Source organism: Falco peregrinus, chromosome 11 (genome assembly GCF_023634155.1).
Source record: "Falco peregrinus isolate bFalPer1 chromosome 11, bFalPer1.pri, whole genome shotgun sequence".
NCBI classification, from domain to species: Eukaryota; Metazoa; Chordata; class Aves; order Falconiformes; family Falconidae; genus Falco; species Falco peregrinus.
Genome location: NC_073731.1, coordinates 33,400,340 through 33,423,266, shown reverse-complemented (window position 1 = coordinate 33,423,266; position 22,927 = coordinate 33,400,340). Strand labels below are relative to the sequence as shown.

The following is a 22,927-nucleotide window of genomic DNA, read 5'->3' as shown; positions in this document are numbered from 1 at the left end:
GAATGTGCACTTGGTTCTGTGCTTCTCTTGGGTGTTTTTTTGGGTGTTTCCCCCCTGCTGTCCTGGGTAGGGTTGTCTGTCTTTCTTACTGACTTCCTCACCTTGTGAGCTTTCAGACCGTGGTTTGCAGGCAAGACGTCTGGGTGTGCCGAGACCCTCCAGTTATGTTTTCTAAAGGATAACAAAGATGCTGCTGAAACGTGAGTTTGAGCATGCGGGAATGGGAGGTCCAGACAGAAGAAGGTATGATGCCTAGAGATAAGGCTGTTGTCCAGAACAACCACCCTGAGTCAGGTCAGACAGCTTTCTAGCACAGTATCCCACCTCGGGCAGCAGACAGCAGTGGGAAGAAGATGAGGATGCGTATACAGTGGACCTCCTTTGGTGAGGGTACCCTGAGACTGTGGCCAGTTATGTGGCCAACAAGTTGCTGTACAAGTGTCCAGATCCTTATATTTTAATATGCAAAGTCATGCTGTTATTATAGCGCTCCTTATACCACTGGGTGTAAAATTAGTATTTGATCGTGGTGGTGTTTTGGGTGTGTTACATCAGCTTTGCTCCCAATCTTGCAGAAACTGTAAGGAGGTGAAGTGTCTTGCTGGGATGGTAGAGGTAGTATAATACCTGGAATTGGGAGTTTGTACCACAGCAAACTATTCTTTGCAGGATGCTCATTGATGAAGTAGTTAAAATCAGCACTTCTGGTGGCTGTGAATTCTGTGTTCAGGGGAAGTGGGGCTGTCTGCCTTTCACACTGCTGTGCTTTAGTCTCTCTGCAGACTTTGGAAAACAGCATGTATGTTTGGCTTCAGTATGTGGCTTTCCATCTTTTCTTTGTAAATGATGCAAACCAGCCCCACAGTAGGTTGGAGTGGCTGCACAGCTCTGCAGCCAAGGGCTGATCATGTGGCAGATCCCGTGGGTTGGGAGTGTGGTGGGCTGCAGAGGCAGGGATGTTTGTAATTGCAGCAGTGACCAGGGCTAGGGCTGTAAAGCAGCAGCAGAGCTTGTGTTAGCAGTTCCCTAGCAGAGCACTTTCTGTTCACGTCCAGTTCCTCAGGAAAGGCTAAATAGCACCAATAACTGTAAATGTAAGTGATGTTTGCAGAATACAGTGCTGAGTTGCTAGCAGAAGTATTCTTGCAGCAGTATTACTGAATTTTATGCGCTCTGTCTTTGTCCCTCTGTTTTGGTTCAGTCATATCATCACACTGTGCTCATTCATCCAGGAACTTAAATTAATTCTGAAGAGGTGGCTGTGTGTATTTGAACTACTCTGTTACAGGAAGTGTGTGTGCACACATATGTATATATGTGATGGATATGGATATTTGATAAATAAGATTTATGTGGCTTCAGCTAGTGCATACTGTAGTCAGTGTGGCTTTTCTTAAGTGGTTTACAAACAGAAAGGAACAAATACAGGTATTTCCATTTTTCTTCCATAGGTAGCAGTAAAATACAATATGGTGGTTATCTGAGAACTTTGCCAGTAGCTACTGGTAAGTTTGTGAATGATTTGTTTGTAAAGGAACCAATATGTTTTGTCTGAAAGCAGTAATGCAGTACTAAAGAAGCAGGGCACAGTGCTTGGTTTTCCTGGTATGCATGTTTTGTGTGGATGGCCATTCCTCTAACACTTGTGTTATGATGTGTTTTCCAGGTGACAGTGTTTAAGTGCTGGGTGGTTATTAAAGGTAGCATTGTATTTTTGATTGTGTTGCTCAGACTTATTTTTGTGGTCACTGGGTCTGATGTTCTGAGGAAATGTGTTTGGACAGCCTTAAGTGTAGAAAACCTGTATATGGGAGTGCAGAGAACAAAGAAAATCAAGTGAGCTTAATACTGGCATTGATATCCAAGCAAATTCTATCTCATTTCTGCTGAACCCTGATCCTGGCGGCAAATGGTCACATGTGTATGGCCCTTCACTTCTGTGACCTAACCCTTATCTGTGCCTCATTAATTCAAATCAATAATCAGACTATAGACCTGAAGTATGAATTTTTCCCCTCCCTGTTTTTCTACAAACTCTTGTTTGCTGTAAATGTTAAAATTTGTTACTCTCTCCATGCTGTGAAGCAGTGAAGAGCTGCAGATCCCACGTGTGTCAGCTGAATGACATGATGCTTCTGTCGTCTTGTGTCACTGGAGAAGCCTGCTGCCCCTCAGACTCTCTTCAGTTATCTCTGCTATCTTTGCTCCTAGCGACCCCCTGCATTTTTGGCACCCTTCCACCGGCTCTCCAGCCTGTGTATCCCACAAACTAGATGAAGATATTACAATTTGTAATAAATAAATAAAAAAAGGTGTTATTTCAGTTACACTGTAGTCACCTGTTTGCCTTCTTGTTTGTTGTGTGCAGCTTTCTCGAGAGGCAGAAGGCTGCTTTTCTAGTGCCCTTTTTTAGGTATTTTATGAAAGTACGGGGAGGTGCTGAAGACAAGAGGCTGCAGCGCTCTGCTGGTATGTTTTCCTTTGACGTGACTGGATTTTATTGGAAAGGTTAGTGTGCCCAGGTGTGTCAAATGCTATGTGTGGCGACCCTTGATGCCATCCTGCCCCAGTAGCTGAAGTGCTCCAAGCCTTCCTGTGTCTCTTTGGATTTAAGCAGCAGTATCTTTCCTCTGACACAAAACTTGGCCATCTCTGTCTGTGGTTCCAGTGGTTCCCCCTTTTTTCCTGATGTTACTTTGTCTAGAAGCATTTGCGCAGTCTTTTATGATTATTCCAGTCTGGTCACTCTAGCAGAGATGATATTTTTTTTTTAATTGTTCTCCTGCAAGTTTTCATCAATATATTCCTTAAGAATTGTTTTTCCCAAGTGAGTTTTGTGCGGTTGTCACTTAATTGCCATCTTCATGTTAAACCAGTTAACTTCTTAGTGCTTTTCAAGGAGGAAAGATGCTGCTTGTATAGAGACATTTTATCAGTCATTCAGCTTTTTCACAAATTGCACCTTCCTACTGGGTAGTTGTTCTTGAGTAAAGTTCATGAAGGATCTGGGAAATGGTTCCCAGTCACTTGTCTGTGCTTTCTTCCATGGTAAGTACAGTTGAATCACAGTTCCTTGTTTATGTAAAAGCAGCTTGCTCTCTGTGGGGATTTTTTTGTAGTGTGGGTTTTGTTTGTTGGGTTTTTTTTGTTACAGTTCACTTGATGCATAGTAATATTTTGCTCAGATCTGTCAAAAATGGGATTGTGTAATTACTTCCACATATCTGACTTTGTTTTGTTGGGTTTTTTTGGTGAATGGGATCTCAGTGGCTGTGTCTAAATCCTGGTTTGTCTCATGCGTTGTCAGCCATTTTGGCAGCTTAGGCTAAGTGAGTGCCTCTGAATTGCTCCCGAGTTACCAGTTTGGGGCACTAGGTGTTCAGTCTCTGCATTGTCTTCCCAATTTGTTCAGCCTTTGCAGCTGTTAGAATTCTTTACTTGTGCTCATCTTCTCCCCCTTTTCTCAAAGGCATATAATATGTTCAGTAAAAATAGCAAGACTCTCTGCAATGTGAAGAGTTACTTGTTTTATTGGTGTGTGTGTTTTTAATCTTTTTTTTTTTTAAGGATTTACTGGTTTGTGAGGCCGTCGTGTGGATGTGTAGCTGACAATTCTGTACATCAGTGTGTTACTGTTAAAGCCTATCTTCTTTCACCATGTTCATCACTGACTTTGTTTTTCGATTTAAACAGCTATGGTTTACTCTCTCAAGCCTCTCGAGACTCCTGGCATCCTCCTGCAGGCCTGTCTGTGTGATCTAAAATTTCTTTCCTTGAATCCAACTTCCTTATGAGTCTCTCTGGATTTTGTGTAATACAGCACAGCGTTTTTCTGCTGCATCTGTTCTGTGTTGTGTCATCCTACAGTCTTGTAGTCTCTGAGAAGTTTTCTCAAGTTCCCATATTTCTTATGGAGAGCTCTGCTTGAGCGGGCTTGCTTCAGACTGAAGGCAGTTTACCCTTTAGTTATGACTGCGTTTTGTGTTGGTCTCCTTGAACTCCTTATTTCATTGCGATGGCATACTTCTGACATCATATATGTGCCCCTGGGTGCACATCATACATGTGCTCTCTTTGATGGCTTATGCCTGAATTAATGATTATTACTTTGTAATTCCTAAAAATCCTTTTACATTTGGGAGCTGTATGAATTGCGACTTCTGCTTGTTTTGGTATACCTAAACTTAACCAAACATATGAGTGGTTCTGAGTAACTCCTGGGACCATGAGGATTTTTTTTCAGTCACCTCTGGGGTGAAGATGTCTGTGAAGACTGGGGTCTTCTCAGTGTTGTCACAATCTTTTCTTGTCCTTTCTTCTCAACTGACCCCTGCCAGTTCCTTTTGGCATACCAGTGAGTATAATCATGGGCTGCACTGTCAGCCAGTGTGATGCTGCGCTATAGGATGACTTCTAACATCAGCACAAGTCCTAGGTTCCCATATGTGCTGTTCCCTCTAGATATCCTTTATTCCTCTGGTATCCCTATGTCTATTTCCAGCCTGTTTTCACTTACACAGAGGATCAGTGGTCTACTTACGACAGACTAATTTTTTAGTATGACTTGCTTTTATGCTATAAACGACATGTAGTTGCTGAACCAGGAATCTAGTTCTCTGCAGATGCAGTCACAGGTCATCACAGCGAGTCTGTAGGTTTTTTCTGGGATGCAGTATATATATATGTGTTTCTTTTTGGTAAAAACAACATTGTGATCTTTTCATTAAAAATAGCGAAGGTGGCATTATTTCTTCTCCAGATCTCCAGAATCTACTACTGTAGTATGTACAAGAGGCCTGGTATACCCAAGTAGGTCTTCTGCTGCAGGTGAAGAGCCCTTCCTGCCAAAGCCAATTTCCTTTGAAAGGCACCATGATGCCTTCTTGGGAGGCTACTTTATTCTTCCAGGCCTGAAGGGCAGGTCAGATTCTTGTGGTAGTTCTTCCAGGATGTGAAATTAGTAAATAGGCTTCTACAGCAATTCCCCTACGAAACCCTGGGTTTTGGAAACTCAGTGGGTAGCTGTACTGTAAGTGTCAGGTTGTGGGTGTTACAGTAGTGGACAGCTTCTGGCATCAAGAGTGAATGAGCGTAAGCCAGGGAGATTCACTAAGGCTGTAATGTGAGAGCACTATGTTAATTCAGCTGTGACTGAATCAGTACCACAAGAAGATTAAAAGAAAGTACTTCTGGTGTATTAAAAGGGTAACAGGAGACCTAGGAGACTCTCAAGTCATTAGCCTGAGGTGGAGTCTGTGCAATTTTAATGGTAAGAGTTAATTTGCAATTCAGTGCAAGAAGATTTAGCAGCTAAATATATATACTAATGAAAATAGATCTGCCCTGTGGAAGGAAGGTCTTAGTGTAAAATTTGACAGGTTTGTCAAGGTTACAGCCTGCTTGATGAAATCAGTGGTAAAATTGTTTCTCCAAAGCACTTGACTTTTTACTGTAGTTTATTGAAAGGACTTGCATTGCTAATGGAGAGCATGTTATCTGTCTGAGTTGAAAACTGGCTTAGTCAAGAGGGAAACAACTGGGGAATTATCTTGGGATTGATGCTTGTGCTCAGTTTTGTGTAATTGTGTATATCAACCATCCCAACAATGAGGCAATTACTGCTGGTAAAACAGGGAGGAGGGGAGGGTTGATAAGGACTGATGAATAGGGCAATTTGTGAAATAGTGAAAATGTCACCAGAGCACAGGTTAAATGTAGCTGGTCATAAGTCAGGATAGCGGGGGAGAGTGTAGAGGTTGTAACTGTGGGGCAGGAACTGTGTGTTAAAGGGTGAAGTTCTTTTAGGTGATCACCTCTGCAAGCTGTCAGTGTGTCCTTTCGCATAGGACTGGCGTGAGTATTGCCTATCCAGGAGTAAGGCTGCAACCTGGGCTTTGCACTTTTACCTTGCTGGCATGTGTGTCTCTCAAACCAGTAAGTGTTGGTAAAAACAGTGCAATGCTGAGCATCAGAAATCTGCCTCGTCCTTATTGAAGGCATTTTAAACTTGCAAGCAGAATCTCCTAATTATAGAGTTTAAGTGCCTTGTTAATTTAAAGTATGAATATTGAACTGAGCTAATGGGAAGGATGCCTGTGTTTACTTTCCAAATCAAAGTGTTTATTTAACCCAGATTTGTCAGTGTTGTAACTCTTTAGTAGTAGAGTAACAAAAAAGATTATTAGACTGGAAAATTAACTTTTAAAACACAAACACTTGAAAATATTTGAGAAGTCCCACAGCTGCCCCCTCATTGTTCAAAACAATCTATCAAACCACAGAAAGAGGATTTTAGATGCTCACAAGAGCACCATGAAAACCCCAGGCATTGAAGTTGTCTTCTGAATCTAGCAAATTGCTGTAGCAAAACCATCCGGTGGTGTAGGATTGAGTAGTGTAAGTAGTTCAGTCTTTTTGGAGCTTATTTTAAAAATACAAATAAAAATCTCACCCCCATTTAGACTGGCCAGTTTCATGGTGGTTTTTTTTTTTTTTTTTTGGTAACTGCCTTGTCTAAATGGATGCTGAATGGGTTGAAGCACAGATAACAGGATACAGAATTCCTCTTTTAAAGTCTCTTAAAGCCCAGAGTTTTTCTTTCATATAGTGCTTGGGAAGAGATAACGGTGTTCTTTGATTACCTCCTTCTTGTGTTTTAGTAGGGGTGATGTGTGAATAGCCTCCAAAGAACCTCAGTCTCCAAAAACAACCGGTGGGTAGGCCAAAATATGGGCCCTGCCTTTCACTTACAGTATGCTTCTTGTACATCAGGCACAGGATGAAGAAGGGTAGCTGAGATTTCAAATACTTTCCTGTAGTGTCTGTTCTGAACATGAGTGGTTACACTAAAATCAAATTTGTACCTACTTAAAATGTTGGTTAGTTCCTCTTGCAAAAGTGTTGAATAATATGTGAAATGAGGTTGTGTGGAGGCTTGCCTCTCTTTTTACTAAAGGTATGCAGTATAAAGGACTTTGCGTAGCATAACTGAAAAAAAAAAACCTTCTTGGAAGAGTACTTTTCAGAACAGTAAATGTATTTACCCTGTCTAAAAAAGAAGCTGAATTGCCTTCTCCTGGCAGTAATACTTCCCTGGGGGTGACTTTTCTGAGATACAAGCGTACACAAAATAAGGGTGATATAACTGGAGCTTTGGAGTCAGGGCTTCCAGGTTGCAGCATCCTTGCTTGTGGAGGAAGATGTGTGCATGGTGTTTAAGGATTGAGTAGATTTTTTTTTTTTTTTTCCAGACTTCCTTGGCATCCCCAGGAAGGGAAGCCTGGCCCTGTTTTCTCCCACAAAGCACTCCTATCTCACTTCTTGATTGGTTTCAGAGCTGCTTTAGGAAGCAGGAATAAAGCTGACAATGCCAGTTTTATACTGCTGAATATGGATACAATCATTGGAAATGCCTCATTCTCTTGTCCTTGCAAATCCAGAAGAATGTAGTGAATAGTGTTTTCTTTCAGTTTCCGATAGCTTTGTGCTGTCTCTAGTTTTAAACTTTGTGGCAGGCTGATTTACAGTGTTGCAAAATGTTCTGTTTCTGTGCGGTTAACTAGAAACTCCTCACACCTGCTTTTCACCTTCCTTGAGTACCTGTTCCCTGGCTTGGCTTTTCAGAGTTTTGTAGTATTAGCAAAAGCTCTGGTTTTAGCTGTCATTGATTTTTCAAGCATTTGTCCTTTTGGAGTTTTTCTTCAACAAGATGATAGCTAAAGCTGAGAGCTCTGAATAAAGCACAGATGGAAGCAGAATCAGATTAATTTTCCTGGCTGTATGCAAAATTAACACCCTGTTCAAGGTATGTCAGAGGCTGACAGTGGTTCTGTATCTGTTCATACATCTGCTCTTTAACCATCTCTGTGGCTTTATGGCCATGCACTGTTCGTTAAGCCTCCCTTTTTAAACAGGTCACGATTACAGAGGGCACTGTGGCTGCCAGCTCAATGTAACTGTGCTCAGCTGACAGTCAGCATATGTAATGTTTTGGCATTGTTTAATGTTCTTGTTTGCTTATATGCCTCTAACAGGGAACTGTTGGTTCATTGTAATCAAAATGTATTGGTAACGATGTGTTCTGCATCTTAAAGGTGGTGGTATCACTGCTAACACAAAAGCATTTTTTTCTTCAGGCTTCCAAGGAGAAATGGCTTCTGATCTCTACGAGCAAAAGCAGAGCTGTCTCAGTTGGACAAATACAAGATGACCATCTTCATGCATTTGAAAGGAAAAAGGGCTACAATGCACAAATGAGACTTTGTCAGGTGGTTTAAGAGAGAGACAGAGCCAAAGAGCCTGCCAGGAGTGGCGGTTCTCAAGCTGTTTGGCTGGTGGTGCTCTCCCAAAAATTGTTGCGTGAAAAGAGGAAGGTTCACAAAGTTGTGCAGCTTGGAAGTGTGGACCTGGTTCATACATGTGTATCCGTAGGAACAAAGTCTGAATCTTTGGATTCCTGTTATTGCTGCAAGGTTTACGTATGCATGCGAGTTTGGTGTAATTACAGCATGTTAACAAGATTTAAGCGGTGGTAGGGGAACGGGTTTGGCCGTACTGTGTGCTTTTCCAATCATGGTATGCCTTCAGCAGGCAAGTGGCTTTATGTTAAACAGCAGGAACTGTGGTGGAGTATTAAATGCCTAAACTGGTTCTGATCTTGAACCTTTGCTGGTGCACCCCAGTATTCCTGCTTGTGTCATAGAGAGAAATGTGCTGTACTGCTTAAATAAAAATCCAACCCAGCTGGTCTCAGGCTACTGTTTTGCACTTCCAGTACTGTTTCCATCTTTATGTGTTCATGTTCTGTTTGTTTTCCTCTTTCATTTGCAGATGGCTTTGCATTCCCTAGCTCATGGACTAGTGAGAGACCTGTGCCTTTAATATAAACCAGCTGTCAGCTGTGCAGAAAACTTAAGAATTCAGTAAACACTGTGGAGGGAGTATACTTGTACCACAGTAGTATCTCAATGCTAAGCTCGACTAAAATCTAGTGTGGGTGACTTCAGATTTGATTAATGTCAGCAGTATTCTTGGGGAGTGCTGGAGAAAGCATATTCTTTAATGGTTCATACTGGAAAGGTTCTGGCACAAACTAAACAGCTGTTGCAGAGGACGCATTCAAGGCAAGTCAACAACCTTAAAGCCCTAATCCCCAAGCCTGCTTTTCTGTCCCAAAAGTCAATTGTTCAGTTGACTAGGGTATAATTATTCATTGTTTGCTACATACTTAAAATAACAGAAGCATCTGCTCCTTTTTCAAACACAGCTTTCAGGTTAATCTTGCCACACGCTGTTCACACTAATGCTAATACCATTTTACCACAGTATTGAGCAGTAACGTAGCTGTTGCTTAGGCCATACTGTCAGTATAAATTGTAAATAAACTGGTGCTGTATTGCCAAATGTTCAGCTTGTTCTTGTCTGCTGGTCTGTGACACACGTGTAGATTTCATGCAATTAGAATGTAAGTTATCAAGACTGATGTTCCAAGCTCCCGTCCTTCAAAGGAAGGGCTAATACTTGCAGTGATTTAATTAGACCAGCAGTCTTGCTGACTAGCCAAAAAGGTAGTAACTTAGGCGGTAGTTGTGAAGAGGAGAACCTAAGGCATGGCATTGGGAAGGGGCAGGGTGCTTGAGGGGGAAAAGCTAGATGTAGCTCCCATGTCCCTGTCCAGTAGGGTGTGTGCTCGTGTGAGCCTTTCCCTACCTTGCTTCATTTGCCCTGCTTTTTGCAGACATGCTTCATTTGCTTTGCTTTTTGCAAACATGTTTCATTGCCAAAGGCCCATACCTTACCTGCAGGCTGCTCTATTATTTCTGCTTGTTAATGTTGTAGACTGGCTTGGCTTTCCCTCACTTCATGGACTTACCTCCCCCCACCCCCACTGTGCTCTTAAGTCCCTGCATGACCCTTCCTGGCATTTCATTGCTATTGACTGACTGATCAGCAGTGCCTTCCTCTTCCCCTTACCTCAGGTGCTGACACTGCATTTCCCCCTCTTGATGCACTGGGGTCTTGGTTCTTGCAGGTCCTACCCAAGATCTTCCCCTGTTCCACAAGCTGAAACGTGGTTATTAAGGTCTCAATAGCTGGAGCTTGCTGGCCCCTTCTGAAAAACCCAATTAATCGAGATGCTCTCCTTTACTTTGCAGTTCTATCTCCTGGAGGGACAGACCTGAGTTCTTGTAAATGACTGGCTAGATGGCTTCCTTCATGCTGTTTATTGTTTTGAGTTAGTGTTTAATCACTTGTTATTAATTGTAAAGAAGCACAGAAGCAGTCTGAGTCTGGGCCGTAAGAGGGGAGCTAAGTAATGAAGTGGTGGACTGTGGGAATTTTGGAGCTTAAAGTTTCAAACTTCACCTGCATTCAGATGGAACAGCGCTGCCTGAAGCTCTTACCCCAGCCAAAAGGAAGTGCCCTGTAGGCAACAGCTTGTTTGGGGGGCTGAAACGGGTAAGGAAGCCTCAGGGAAGAGTTTGGGAATGAACAGTTTGCAATGAAGGGAGGGAAAGGACGTTGCTGAAGAGGAATGTGTCTAAGGCAGCAGTTGTACAGACCCTCAAAGCTGATGCCACTGCCAAAAGAAAAGATCCTGGAGGCTTCTTTGGACAGGTTTTCTACCACAACTGCTAAACAATCTCTACCAAGGAATTAATTCAAAAAGCTAATTTTGTATGTATTTGCTTGTATTCGCTATGATGGGGATACAGATTCAGGTCTTTGCAGGAGTAATTAATTTTCTTTTGTGGCAACATTACTGTTTGCCAACATCAGGCTACATAGGTATGGACGTGAATAGAAAGTGGGATAAGCTGCATAGTTTACCCATGTAGAGTTTGTCAAATGAGCTTAGGGACTGTCTCTAACTGCAAGGTGATGTGTGGGATTTTTTAAAAGATTATGGATATTCAGTAGGTCTCATTGAAGGCAGTATTGGTAGGCATCTGATTGAGGTTACATGGGACATTCTTAATGGAAAACAAGGGGTGGGATGCTGAAAGTGCTGGTTAGCATATAGATAAAATATTCTGGTTCTGTTTGCTGATGTGCAGCACTTCTCTGGAGCTGTGTATGCAGCTTTCAGTGTATTTCTGTGATGCTGCTATGAACAGAGAAGTAAGCTAGTGCTTATGATAGCTTTCTGCTGTGCTTTAGAAATACAACATACTATTCAGCAAAACAAAAAAAAAGGCATTTTTTGCTATAATAGCAGCAAATAAAAGAATAAATTTCAGTAGTTGGCAGTGTTTTTCTATACTTAGAACTGTTTGAATTTCCTGCCAAATGCTAACTCAGAAGGTTTTTGGGTGTACTAACATCTCCTTGTCAATGCTGGGTTTTGAGCTTTTGCCTCTGGTACGCCTTCGCTTTCCATCACTGTTGATGCTGTGTCTGTTTAAAAAATAAGCTGTCATATATTCTGAGGACCCTGAAGGTGGAGCTTACATGTTTGAAAACATTCTCAGAAAACTCAGCTTGCCTTTCTTTTCTGTCCTTTTTTTTTTTTTTTTTTAATGGAAACGCATAGGCTTTACATTAGTTGCTTTTCCACTGCCCTATTAAGCCCATTATTCCTGTTAATTTGTGTTTTAATTAAAAGAGAAATAATAGAACAACCCAACTGTTTGCTCCTGGGTACAGTCAAAGTCGACTGGTGAGAACTGTGGAGTAACTTTTCCTGGGCTGGGTCTCTGCTGGTGAAGACTTGAATGCCTTGCTCTGTCCTGGCTTTTTAAGGCCAATATTTAAGAAGGTGTGCTTAGTGTTTTATTCACCCCACTCTCCCACTTTCTCATTGGTATAAATAGGACCATTTAGTAGCTTAGCTGGATTTTGAGATTTGGATAGCTTTTTCTATTTCTGCCCACTGGGTAAATCTTTATTTAGCTTTTGAAGTACTCTGGTACCCTTCTCTTTTTCTAGGAAAAATCACTGTTCAGTCAGAAGTCAGCTAGTCTGATTTACTGTGTGAACCTGGCAAACTTAAGTCTGTTTAGCTCCACACTGCATCGCCAAAGGCATGTTCGTGATGCATGGACTGTTGTGTTTTGCCAGGGGTTGGTGGAAGGAATTAAGCAGACAGCTGTTTTAGGTAGTGTGTCCTTTGTAGGTTGAGGGAGTGGACTGGGTGATCTCAGGATCTCTTACAGCATCTTTACTGTTCATGTATCTATGACGTGACTAAAATAGTCCCTGATTTCAGATGCTTTTCTTGTTGAATGATGAACATTCTGGATGCCACAGTGATGAAGCCATAGAATCAGGTTTGAATTTGCCTGTTACATCTTCTGCATGTTTGATGGCATGAAATGGAAATTTACCGTGTATTAATTGGCTGATACTTCCTGGTAACAGATCTAACAACTCCTACTGTTAATGCTTGGTTTTATGTGCAGATAGACTTGTACTTGAATTATAGAGGCTGTCAAAGAACAGATAATGAGCCTTTTCTGTCTCAGCCCAACAGCTGAAAAGAGCAGGTTGTTTTTTGCGACATCAAAGAGTAAATCATGTCCTCCACAGACACAGCATGTGTCGGCAACAATTGATTCTGCTGGTGGATGTTTGAAAAATCGTTAAGTCCTTTACCCTTGTAAAAATAGGCTCTGTGTGGCTCTTTGCAATGTAATATCTTCATTCTTTTGAAGAAGTGCCAGAGTGATGATACTGTACTGCAGTTTAGTTTTCAAGAGAGGAACTAGACTATTTCTTCAGAAAGAGCGAAAAAGTTCAAGATTTTAAGGAACTTTTTGTAGGAGATGGCAAAGGAATCTGTTAGAGCTAATTGTCTTGGTTTACAGGTCTTTCCAAGAGCAAAGATCTTTAGAAATTGTCTGAAACTAAGTCTCTAGGGATGCAGATACCCGTGTAGTTTGCCCATGATTTTTTGGGGTTGTTTTCTGCAACAAGCTTGGAAAAACATGAGTAATGCCTTTACATTTGTATTTTGTTTTCATTATTTTTTTTCAGATGTTTGTTTAATCCCTAGAATAGCAAGATAAGTCTGGGAGCTTTGATTTTTTTTTCTTTTTGAGTTATTTTGCAGTGAATGGATCCTGTTAAAAAGGATCCTAATGCCAAAGGGAGGGATTGGTTGCACAGATGCTAAGAGTTCAGGCAGATACTGCTGTGTTCCCACTGGCTTTCGTGAATTTGGGGGAAGACCCGTTTTCAGGGTTGGATGAATTTTCTATGATTCAACCTCCATGCTCTCTATACAGTGCCTCTAGTGAAGCAGAGTTAAGGCTAGGCTGCAGACTTCATTGAGGAGGATTCTGCATAGCTAGGCTCAGAATAAAAGAGCCACGTGGTTGCCTGTTTGCCTATGAAGCTTTGTTCGCTGTGCTCAGAAACCAGGAGAGGACAAACCCTTCTCACATTAGCATCTTTCCAGTTTGCATTTAGCTGCACATGAAGCAGGTTTTGCAGCAAAACAGAGGAGACGGCGACCCATGTAAATCTTGTAGTGGAAAATTACTTTGTTGCATTTCACTGCACAAGCTGTCCAAAAGCTGCAGGTAATGTTTCTGAGTGAAGAGACCCACTGCCTGCCTGGAACTCCCATTCAGGAGCTGGGAGGCTTGCTCTGAATGTGCTTTCACACGGTTGGAAGGCTGATAGGGTGGATTTTTTTTCCCCCTTTTTTTATTTTCTTGGCAGAGAAGAAGTGAAATAAAAGATTAATTGGCTTGAGTGGCTCAGATGGCCTGTGTGGAGGGTGAAGAAAGAGTGGGTGATTCTTTCACCCTTTAGGACCTGTAAGAAGGGGGAGCCCTGTGCAACACCACTGTCCAGACTTCCTGTAAGAAGGGAAGATGAACGTTTTTGAAGATCCTGCCTGGGCTAGGAGCCATCTCTTGTTTAAAGCAAGACTAGCAAGAAAGGCTGGAAGGCTTGCCAGTGACTTGATGTGTGGGCTGTCCTGTGGGTGGCTGCTGTGTTTTTGTATGTCTCTGTGTGCCTTGGGGCTCAGTTGCACTTTTGGGATTGTAGAATAGGTCATCTTGGGTACCCAAAGTTTACCCAAAAGAAATTTTTCCTAGTCCTTTAAATTCCTTTTGACCCTCAGTTTTTTGAATACTTTGCCTGTGTCTTTGCTTCCTGATTGTTACGCTCTTGATCCTTGTCTGTGGGGAGAAATGTATTGATTTTTAAAAAAAAAGTTTTCTGTTAGAAAATCAGGGGATTGTGTTCTAGTTTTGCCATTGTGTTATTTATTTCTTCCTCTACTACTTTTAAAATCATTTTTGTCACCTGGTAGTCAGGAGGTACCTTGGTGACCAAGAATGAAAATGCTCTTGGTTTTCCACATCCCATGCTCTGAGTTCCTGCTGGGAAAGAATTGCCAGCTTGCAGTTTGAACAGCTGATGATTTAAGGGACACCAGAGCAAGCCAGAGAAACAGCATTCGCTGAAGAAACGTAGTCTTGTACTCGGGTGTCTGGGAATGGTTTGTTTTACTTCTGCTAGATGACCGAGGCCATGGGGGCTGTACATTCATTTGTCTGTAGGTCCTTTGGGCACTGCAAGCCCGGTGTGTCTATGTATTTCTCATAAATTTTGCTCTTGCTTGACTGCAGCTCTGATGATAAGTCTCTTGTTTCACCCTTGGCCTGTCCTTTCACCCTTGTGGTACAGCTGATAAGGAGATTGTGATGGAAACTGTTCTGGTGTACTTCTGACACAGAAGTGATTCAGGTGCTCTCCAGGAGAAATTATTTTGATCCAAATCTGTATGCAGTATACGCCACAGTAGTATGGTCATTGGGCACGGGTTCAGAAACCTCTCGTGTTTTCTGGAGAGGAGGGAGAGACACTGGTACTGTGAATTGAAAGATACCCATAGTAAATTTGCCTTGGTTGCTCTTTGCAGACATGCTGTGATTGTGCACCAGGGTTGAAATCCCTGTTGTGTAGACAGTGCAGTACTTAATTCTTTGTTTGGCAGTTGTTTTTCATGGTGAGACAAAGGATGTTTGTGCCTGCAGTTCCCTTAGGCTGGTAAAGATAACACTCAGGAGAAGCTGTCATGAGAGGACCCCCAGCTCTGCCTTGCTGGCCAGGTACTGTCTGCCCAAATGCAAAATATGCTCGTTCTGAGTGAATACAGGATCTTTGTCCACATGTAAATTACCAGGCAAATTTTTATGTTCCTGATGTTGCACTTTCAGGAAAGACTTTCTTCTTTCAGATTTAGGTGTGTCTAGAGAGAGAATGTATTTTTCACATCCACTTTGGAAACATGTGTGAAGCAAACACTGCTTCAGATTTTGCCAGTGGCTGGACAGAATCCAGAAGTTTGACAAAAGCCTTTGGTGAATTAAAGGAGAAAATGTGATGTCAGCAGGGATTTTTTTTAGATTTTGGAGTGACAGCATTGGGTGTTTTGGGGTTAGGTTTCTTTCTTGTTCTTTTGGTTTAGACATTACTTTTATTGTTCCCAGAAATCCATTTATGATATTGTTCAATGTCTTCAGTTTGTACCTGCTTATTCTCTAACTCATTTGTATTTTGCAGGTAAGACTGACTTAAGTTTCCTGGTGAAAATGGGGTGAAAAGTATGTTGCTGCTGCCTTTGCCTGTGCATACCAGCAGCCCCCTGTGCAGAGCATTTATTTCCTGAAATTGCTTTTCTGCAGAGCAAGAGCAGTTTAATTTAGCTGAATTGCTCACTAAAGACATACCTGATAATTTTGCAATGCCTGTACTTCAGCATGTTGTCTTGGATTTATCAGGAGGAAAGAAGTTGTTTATTGATGGATAGAGGCCTTGCCCTGGTTGCATTTTAAGTAGACATCTCCCTGGAGATGAGGTGTAAATGTCATGTTACTGATTAGCATTTGGTATGGGGTACCTGAGCGGAGGAAGAGATGCCTTGGGTCAGTCTCCAAAAAAAGAGAAACTAAAATAATTCCTGAGCTCTGACAGAAGTAGTTGGACAACGTCATTCACAGCGTTTTCTGTTCCTGGTTCCAGCTTGTGGTTCAGTCACACTAAGTGCTTTTGCAACCCAGACATCCGAAGAGCCTGTGTTTTGATGTACTCTGGTTGTGGCTGGAGGAGTTCAGACGTGACTCTGGGGCCTTCCTAAACAAGCGGGGTTTTCTTCATGTAGGGCTGAAATCCTGGCATATGTGGGAGCCCCCCAGGAGAGCTCTGTTTGGCTGCAGCGGGATCTGCCCCCCCCCGGCAGGACAGCTAGTGGAAAGCCCCATCCTGCCTGGTTGCTCACCACGTTACTGCTCTCAGTGGGAAGGGGTGAGTGGCAGTCACCTCGCAAGTGTGAGGCGAGAGGAAACTGCCAGGTGGTGTCAACTGAGCAACCAGCCAAATGAGACAAAAAGTTTTAACAAAAAGACACTTCTCTCTTTGAAGAGGGCTAAATTATATCCTGATTGCTCAGCATCTAAATGCAGCTACCTACCCTTCAGTGATCTCTCTTCCCTTTCTCTTCCATAAACCCGTTCCAACGATGGAAATAGGCAGTAGGTGCTAATTGTGGGGGTGGTTGTGGAAAGCTCGTTTTGAGAGTAGAGAGCTGTGATCAGTTTAGCTCAAGCAAAACGTTGTGTGGCTTTTTTTCCAAAGTTGTGGGGTTTGTGTGTGTATTTAGCTGACCTTACAGCATTTCACAGTGGACTGGTCTGCAAACCCTGGCTCTGGGGTATGTCTGCTGGGCCCCTCTCAAAGACCACAGCTGCAGGCAGACCACGTGTTGCTTGTTCCTGCTTGTGCGCTTGGGGCCTCTGCCACCTGCTCCTCTATTTGCTGCTCTCCGTGGGGCAGAGGTGGGTCAGTCTAAGGTGTTGGTACTCACTAATGTTCTTCTAAAGCCCCTGTTTTGTATTTTCCTCCTGCCAGTCCTTTGCTGTTTCTGCTCTCCTTAATACTTTGGGAAACTGGGCTTGAGGTGTGGAAATGTCACTGGAAGCCTGGCTGGCTTTCTTCACCTCTTCATTGTCGGGTTTGCCATGGGAAGTACTAAAATCTGTTGAACCTTTCATCATGGGCTTGTTGCAGCCAGAGCTGGTTGGCAGTGTCTTAGTGATACCTTTTTTTCCCTTTTGGAAAACAGCAGTTCCTTTAGCTTGTCGAGAAAAGTGTATGGCTTTTGAGGGTAGATGTTTCTGAAGTCCAGAATATGGTTCCTGGCTGAGAGGAGACAGGTGTGATGGAGGCAGGTTTTGACAGACAAGAGGATAGCCCATTCCCTGTGACTGCTCTAGAAATCATGCCAAAAACTTACCCAGGGTAGGGTGTTGGAGTGTCGTCTTTTTCACTGTTCTGAAAAACTGTTCCTGAGAGCCTTAGCTTTAGCCTAGGGCTACAACAGCTGTTGAGATGTTGAAGATATTGGTGCATGATCAAACTATTTCCATCCCAGTTCTGTCTGTACAATAATTTTTTGTAGAAATGCTTAAAAAAAGAGGTCTTCAGGCTCTCTTAGAGTTTCAACTAGCTGACAGTGTTCAAACCCTCTCAGCACTAGTGTGGAGCAGGTTCAGTGTGTCAGCTCCTAAACATTGCCAAGTGGGAGATTAATAATTTCACGTGTCTTGGAAAAATTGATCTCTGCTTTCAGCTGCCAGCAGTTCCCGATAGGGAGAACTGGTTGCTCACTGGCATGCAACATCATTCCTGCTCTAGACTGGTGGGAAGCAAAGGAAGTTGCGTTGCCTGAAGGGTTTACATGTTTTTCGTTCTTGATTGCAATGATAATTGAGGGCCTCAGTGTTTCTGTCCATAAAATGTTAATGAACTAGATCATTAGAAGTGTACTTTTATGTACATGCATGTATATAGATATATATACATATGAGTGTGTATGTGGTAATTATTTTGAGGCAATAAAGTATATTTTTGAGAAAAATTGTTTAACTAGCTGCTGTGTGATCCCTTTAATTATTTTTTTGTGGTAGTGGTTTGGGTTTTTTTGTAGCTTACTCTTCCCAGTCAGAATACTTAGGAGAAAATGGAAATAAAGCGTTGGGGTAATTGTTCCAAACTCAGTCTGGACTCAGAAAATGATACTGCAGATATAAAACATTATGAAATTTCTTAACTTACTTGCTTTCCACGGTGATAAGAGGTATGAACCCTTTTAGCTGGACAAGGCAAAATGTCTGCTTCAGTCTGGACATAAGCTCATGTGTAATTTTATTTGTCTCATTACATATAGTTCCTCAAAATATGTGAAAATCTAACTGAATAAAATCTCGCTGATAGTGATTTAAATGGGAAGTGCAGTCAGGCTACTTTTTGGAGACAAATGTAATGCATTTTTTAGAGATCTTGAAATCTGTTAAATCAGTGGAAAAAAAGCCCTTTTTAGGGAGTGATTTCAAATATAATCAGTGAAGTTTCTATTCCCTTTTTCTAAGCTGCATATCATCACCTGACAGTGGTTGCTTCTGCTTCTCTCAAACAACTGAGGCTACATAAACAGTTTAAAGTTAGTTTTCTTTAAAGAGTAAATGGCCAGATTTTCAAATACACAAAGAACACAGATTGTTGTGAAAATTGTTTCATAAAATTCCTGCTGTATTCAGAACTGTCTTTCTCTCTCTTTTTTTTTAATGCAGGCGATATGGATTATGGTTTCGGTTGCGGAAGTTAATAATCTGGTTGCTGGGAGTGTACATAGCCATTCCATTTCTAGTAAAACTTTGCCCTGCTATTCAGGCAAAGCTGGTCTTCCTAAACTTTGGTAAGTCACTCAGTCTTTTGGGATGGGTGAGGGGTGAAGGGGAGAAGTGTCTATCTTTCATTTGTCTGCTTTCACTTTCACCCTGCATGTGTACAGATTGTGATGGGTATGTACTTTCACTGGCTGTAAATTGTCCAAACAACGGTTTGGAAAGCATTCTCTGTGGCCCTAGTGGTCTTTGTACCATGTCTTTACATGAATACAGTGACCAAACTGAAGCCAACTTTCAGCCGAAAGGGCCTCCTTCAGGAAAACTGTGCAATATATAGAATGCATTTTTCTGAAAGGTTCAACAAAGTTGCATGAATAGACAGCAAGCCAGTGAAATTAGATCCAGTGAATTGTTTTCCAGGCAGTGACTCTTCTAAAATGGTTTCAGGCGAGTATTCTGGTTGGGACAGAAGGGGCCTGCCTGTTTATGCAGTCAGACAGTGTTTTCCTTGTGTCTGTTTAGCCTTTGCATTTGGTCAAACTGGTGGTGCAGTGGATCTGGCAGGCTTGCTCAGCTCCCAGGTCGCCCAGCGTGGTCTGAGTATCCACAGGATGGAAAATGATGGAGCATCACTGTATGAAAGATACTTCTTTGTGATCTAAATTTGTCTTTAAACCTTACTTGTGTTTTGTAAAATTAAGTTTTGAAAAATATCTTCCTTTGATTGTAGAAGCTAGAAGGACCAGCTATGGATGTGTTGCTTTTATGTAACTTACATCATTTTGGTTGCATGCTCTGTGTATTCTAACGCTTTGGATCACGGTCACTGTGAAGTGTGCACATGTGCAGGCCAGCTCTTGTGCCTTGATTGTCAGAACTGACAGCTGGGTACCGTGAATAATGCAGGTTACTTCCATTTTCATCACCTTGATTTTCAGTGATGATTTTAATTTGCCCTTGCAGAGCTTCGTTGGGTCTCCCTGAAGTTCCTACCTCTACTAATTCCCAAGCGACTGAAATAATTGTCCCGTAACTTTCTTGTACTAGTACTTGCAGTAATATCACTGGAGCATTGTTCCTACTACTTTATATAATGGCAGTCAGATTTTACTTGTAACAGTACTTCCATGAAAAACTATACAAAATACATTCTAACACACTTAATAGAAGTACAGTGGCATGTTTGAGTAATTCTCTACTGGAGAGTGACATTTTTCCTTCAGAGGAGTGGTGTAGGGTTTGCTCTGTCATATTGTTTTTTAACTTTCTGAATATAAATCACTACTCCTCACCCATCTTTTTCTCCTCCTTTTGTGTAGTTTGGGATTTGCTTCCAAAACAGTAGCGCAGAGCTTCAGGAGTAAGTGCTTGCATTGGTTTCTCCAGATAGCTAAAGATGAATTGATAGCCATGCTCCCATGTTACCAACCAAACCAAGGTCTGGATTTGTTCTTGTGTACTTTAGAAAACGGAGATTTCTAGAAACATAAGTACAGACCAGATCAGATTTAGTGTATTGGTATGATTAACAAATCATGTGATGTGTTGATGTGATGTGTTGTGATACCAAATAGCTCTGGAACATGTCACTAAAAAAACCCTTAATGTGCTAAATCTCCATGTGATGTATGCCTATATGATGATGATGGCGATCTGTTTGTCTGTGTGTGTAGATGGACCATCCCAGTGACAAACGCCATACATAGAAGTAGCCTGTACTTCTGTATTTTTCTCTTGCTTTGAGGTAGATGCTTACCTGACCCCCATCACTACTATTGGTACGTTCCTGTTCTTATCTTTATAATACAAAATCTGGCAAGAGAAATATCTGGGAAAATCAAGGCACAGAGAAGTTGGATAATTTTTCCAGATCACTGCTAGAAGTGACTTGTGTGCCTGTCCAGACCTTGACCGCAGAACTTGCCATCTTCTTGGAGTCATCAAGTTCTGCAGTGCCAGTGCAGTGACCCAGTGGGTCTCTGGTGGCAGGCATGCTTTGTCTGGGACTCTTCGACATGCTTTTGCATGAGAGCAAACAGACTTGCACAGGTATAGATTTTCAGTTGAAGGAGCCAGATTTGTCAGGTTAATATCGGCTGTTGTCTCCTTTGGTTTTCATGTTTGTGGAATATTTACTGATTTTTTTTTTTTTTTTTCGGCGAGGGGGAGGGGATGAGTGAAATGAGATTTGACTGTCACCATTATTAGTGCTTTGGGTGTCAATAGCACAAAAACTGGTATGTTAATTGTTATGCCACTGAATTTCAAAGAGACAGACTTCCTGGTTCTGCTGGAGTGGAGCTCAAGTTTACGGGAAAAGCCTGAATTGTTGGGAGAAGAGTCCTTCAAACTGCTGGATGCTGTCAGTAGTTAGCTATGGCATCGCTCTTGGTGCTGGGTGTGTCAGAGGCTGCCTAGAGAGGCCATACAGCATTAGTGATGGAAAAGGAAGCATTTAGGCTAAGCACATCCCCTCATTTAGCATATTGCACAGTGTCTGTAAGGTGCAGCTTGTGAACCAAGCAATGGAAGACAGAGTATGGAAAATGTTTGGGGTTTGATTTTCCTGATGTTGCTCACGTTTGAATCATTAAATATAACAAGCAATGAACAACTGTGTATTGTGGAAGTTGGGGAACGTTAAACATTTGGAAGAGTGAATTGAGGTGTAAGATTTTTGTTTTGAAGTTTCTGGCCTAACTTGATCTCTTTTAAATGCTGCAGTGTCTGTGAGACATGGCAATTATTTGATAGTCTTTGGAGAGTGGGCTAACGAGCTGCATATTCTCCTCAGGCTCAGGAGGACAGTGTTTAACACAATTTATCTTAGTCTTACAGGACAAGAGCAATGTGGTATCTGTTACTATAATGCAGTATCTCCTTTAGATTGTTGTATTATAGAGACTGAAACCACAGGTCATCCTGAAACATGTTACAGCTCTGGAATGCACCCTTTATTCCAGGGAGTTTGTCCATCGGTAACATCCTTTACAGCTACAATGCAAACAGTAAAAGGTCTGTCAAATAAGCTAACCCACCCCATGGACGCAGCAGGAGTGACTGTCTTGTGTCTGGGAGATTTACAAAGCAGACTGGGCAGAGATGATTAAATGTGCATCCCAGGAAGCTTTGTCTGTCTTCTCCACCTCTTAGTTTTAGCCTGCTCGCTGGTTCTTTGATGGTTCTTGTGTCTTCTTACCTTGCTGTCTTGTTCATGTTTTAGTTGCAGCTGTAGCCTGTTCATTCTTTCTCACAAAAAGTATTGAGGTCTTTCCAGCACAGTGGATCAGTTTGTATAACTCTCCAGTACCTTGGTAAAGCAGTTTTGTAAGAAAATAAAGGTAAAAATTAAAAGGTTTCATATTATGGTGGGTTTCTTTTCCCCTTTTTCTGTTTTTGTATTGCAGTGAGGGTCCCATATTTCATTGACTTGAAAAGACCACAGGATCAAGGTTTAAACCACACCTGTAATTATTATCTGCAGCCAGAGGAGGATGTAACCATTGGAGTGTGGTAAGGAAGCCTGTTTTGTGCAGTTTTTGCCACACATCTTTATCCTTCTTTTTGTCCTCAGTGTTGCCTATCCAGTATTTTTGCTCTCTGTGTGACAGCTAGTGCCTGCTCTGATTTGTGGATGCTTGTGTTTTCCTCTGCCAACTAACTGAGTTTGTGTTGAAAAGTATGTGAATCTCTGGAGCTTGTCTGAACTGGAATCAGTAATGCATGAAACACAATTAGACAACCTGTGCATTCAGAGAAACTTCGTAATTTGGAATTTTAAAGGTTACAGGTTCTGCATTACTACAAAGATCGTGTCTCCCTATCAGATGAGACCCAAGGAATTAAATTTTTGTCATTCAACTGCTGTTCATTTTTTGCTTTGCAAAATAAGTGTGTGGGAAGACTGGAAAACAGGACCAAAGTGTTTCAGAGTAGGAGGAAGAATATTCTTGTATAAAACATATGTAAGATTTGGAGAGGGGGTGAGAACAGAACACACAGTTTACTCTGCTAACAAAATAAGTGACAGTCTCAGAACTCACTTGTCATTCCGTCCTCATGAAGATGATTTTTTGGTCCCAAGCAAGGGCAGTACATTTTAGCTCCTTGTTACTCAGGATCAGCTCAGATGACTGGTTCTCCTGTCTGAAAAGGTCTGCTTTCAGTGCTTCCTGTGTTGTTACACCAGCTCAAACCAGCCTCTGCATCTGTTTCTCATGATCACTTTCTATTGTGTCTCAACACCAGAAGTTTCAAAGCCACAAGAAAAGTGCCTGCTAGCT

The 22,927-nt window shown here is 41.9% G+C and overlaps 1 protein-coding gene and 1 long non-coding RNA gene across 6 annotated transcripts in view; both read left to right on the top strand.

Moving 5' to 3' along the window:
• ABHD12 (abhydrolase domain containing 12, lysophospholipase) overlaps positions 1-22,927 on the top strand; it is a 47,441-nt gene that overhangs the window by 6,820 nt on the left and 17,694 nt on the right. For all 3 annotated transcript variants that reach the window (XM_027794093.2, XM_027794091.2, XM_055815934.1), the window contains 2 exons: positions 18,588-18,712; positions 22,052-22,157. In XM_027794093.2, coding sequence (XP_027649894.1) covers positions 18,588-18,712; positions 22,052-22,157 — 231 coding nt within the window. The remainder of the gene's footprint in view (positions 1-18,587; positions 18,713-22,051; positions 22,158-22,927) is intronic.
• LOC129785296 (uncharacterized) lies at positions 7-8,747 on the top strand. Of its 3 annotated transcripts, none has more exons than XR_008749118.1 (3): positions 7-200; positions 1,452-7,804; positions 8,136-8,747. It is a non-coding gene; the product is annotated as an uncharacterized LOC129785296 (long non-coding RNA). The 3 variants fall into 3 exon arrangements; XR_008749119.1 differs by having other exon boundaries at positions 7-1,505; positions 2,086-7,804; XR_008749117.1 differs by having other exon boundaries at positions 7-7,804.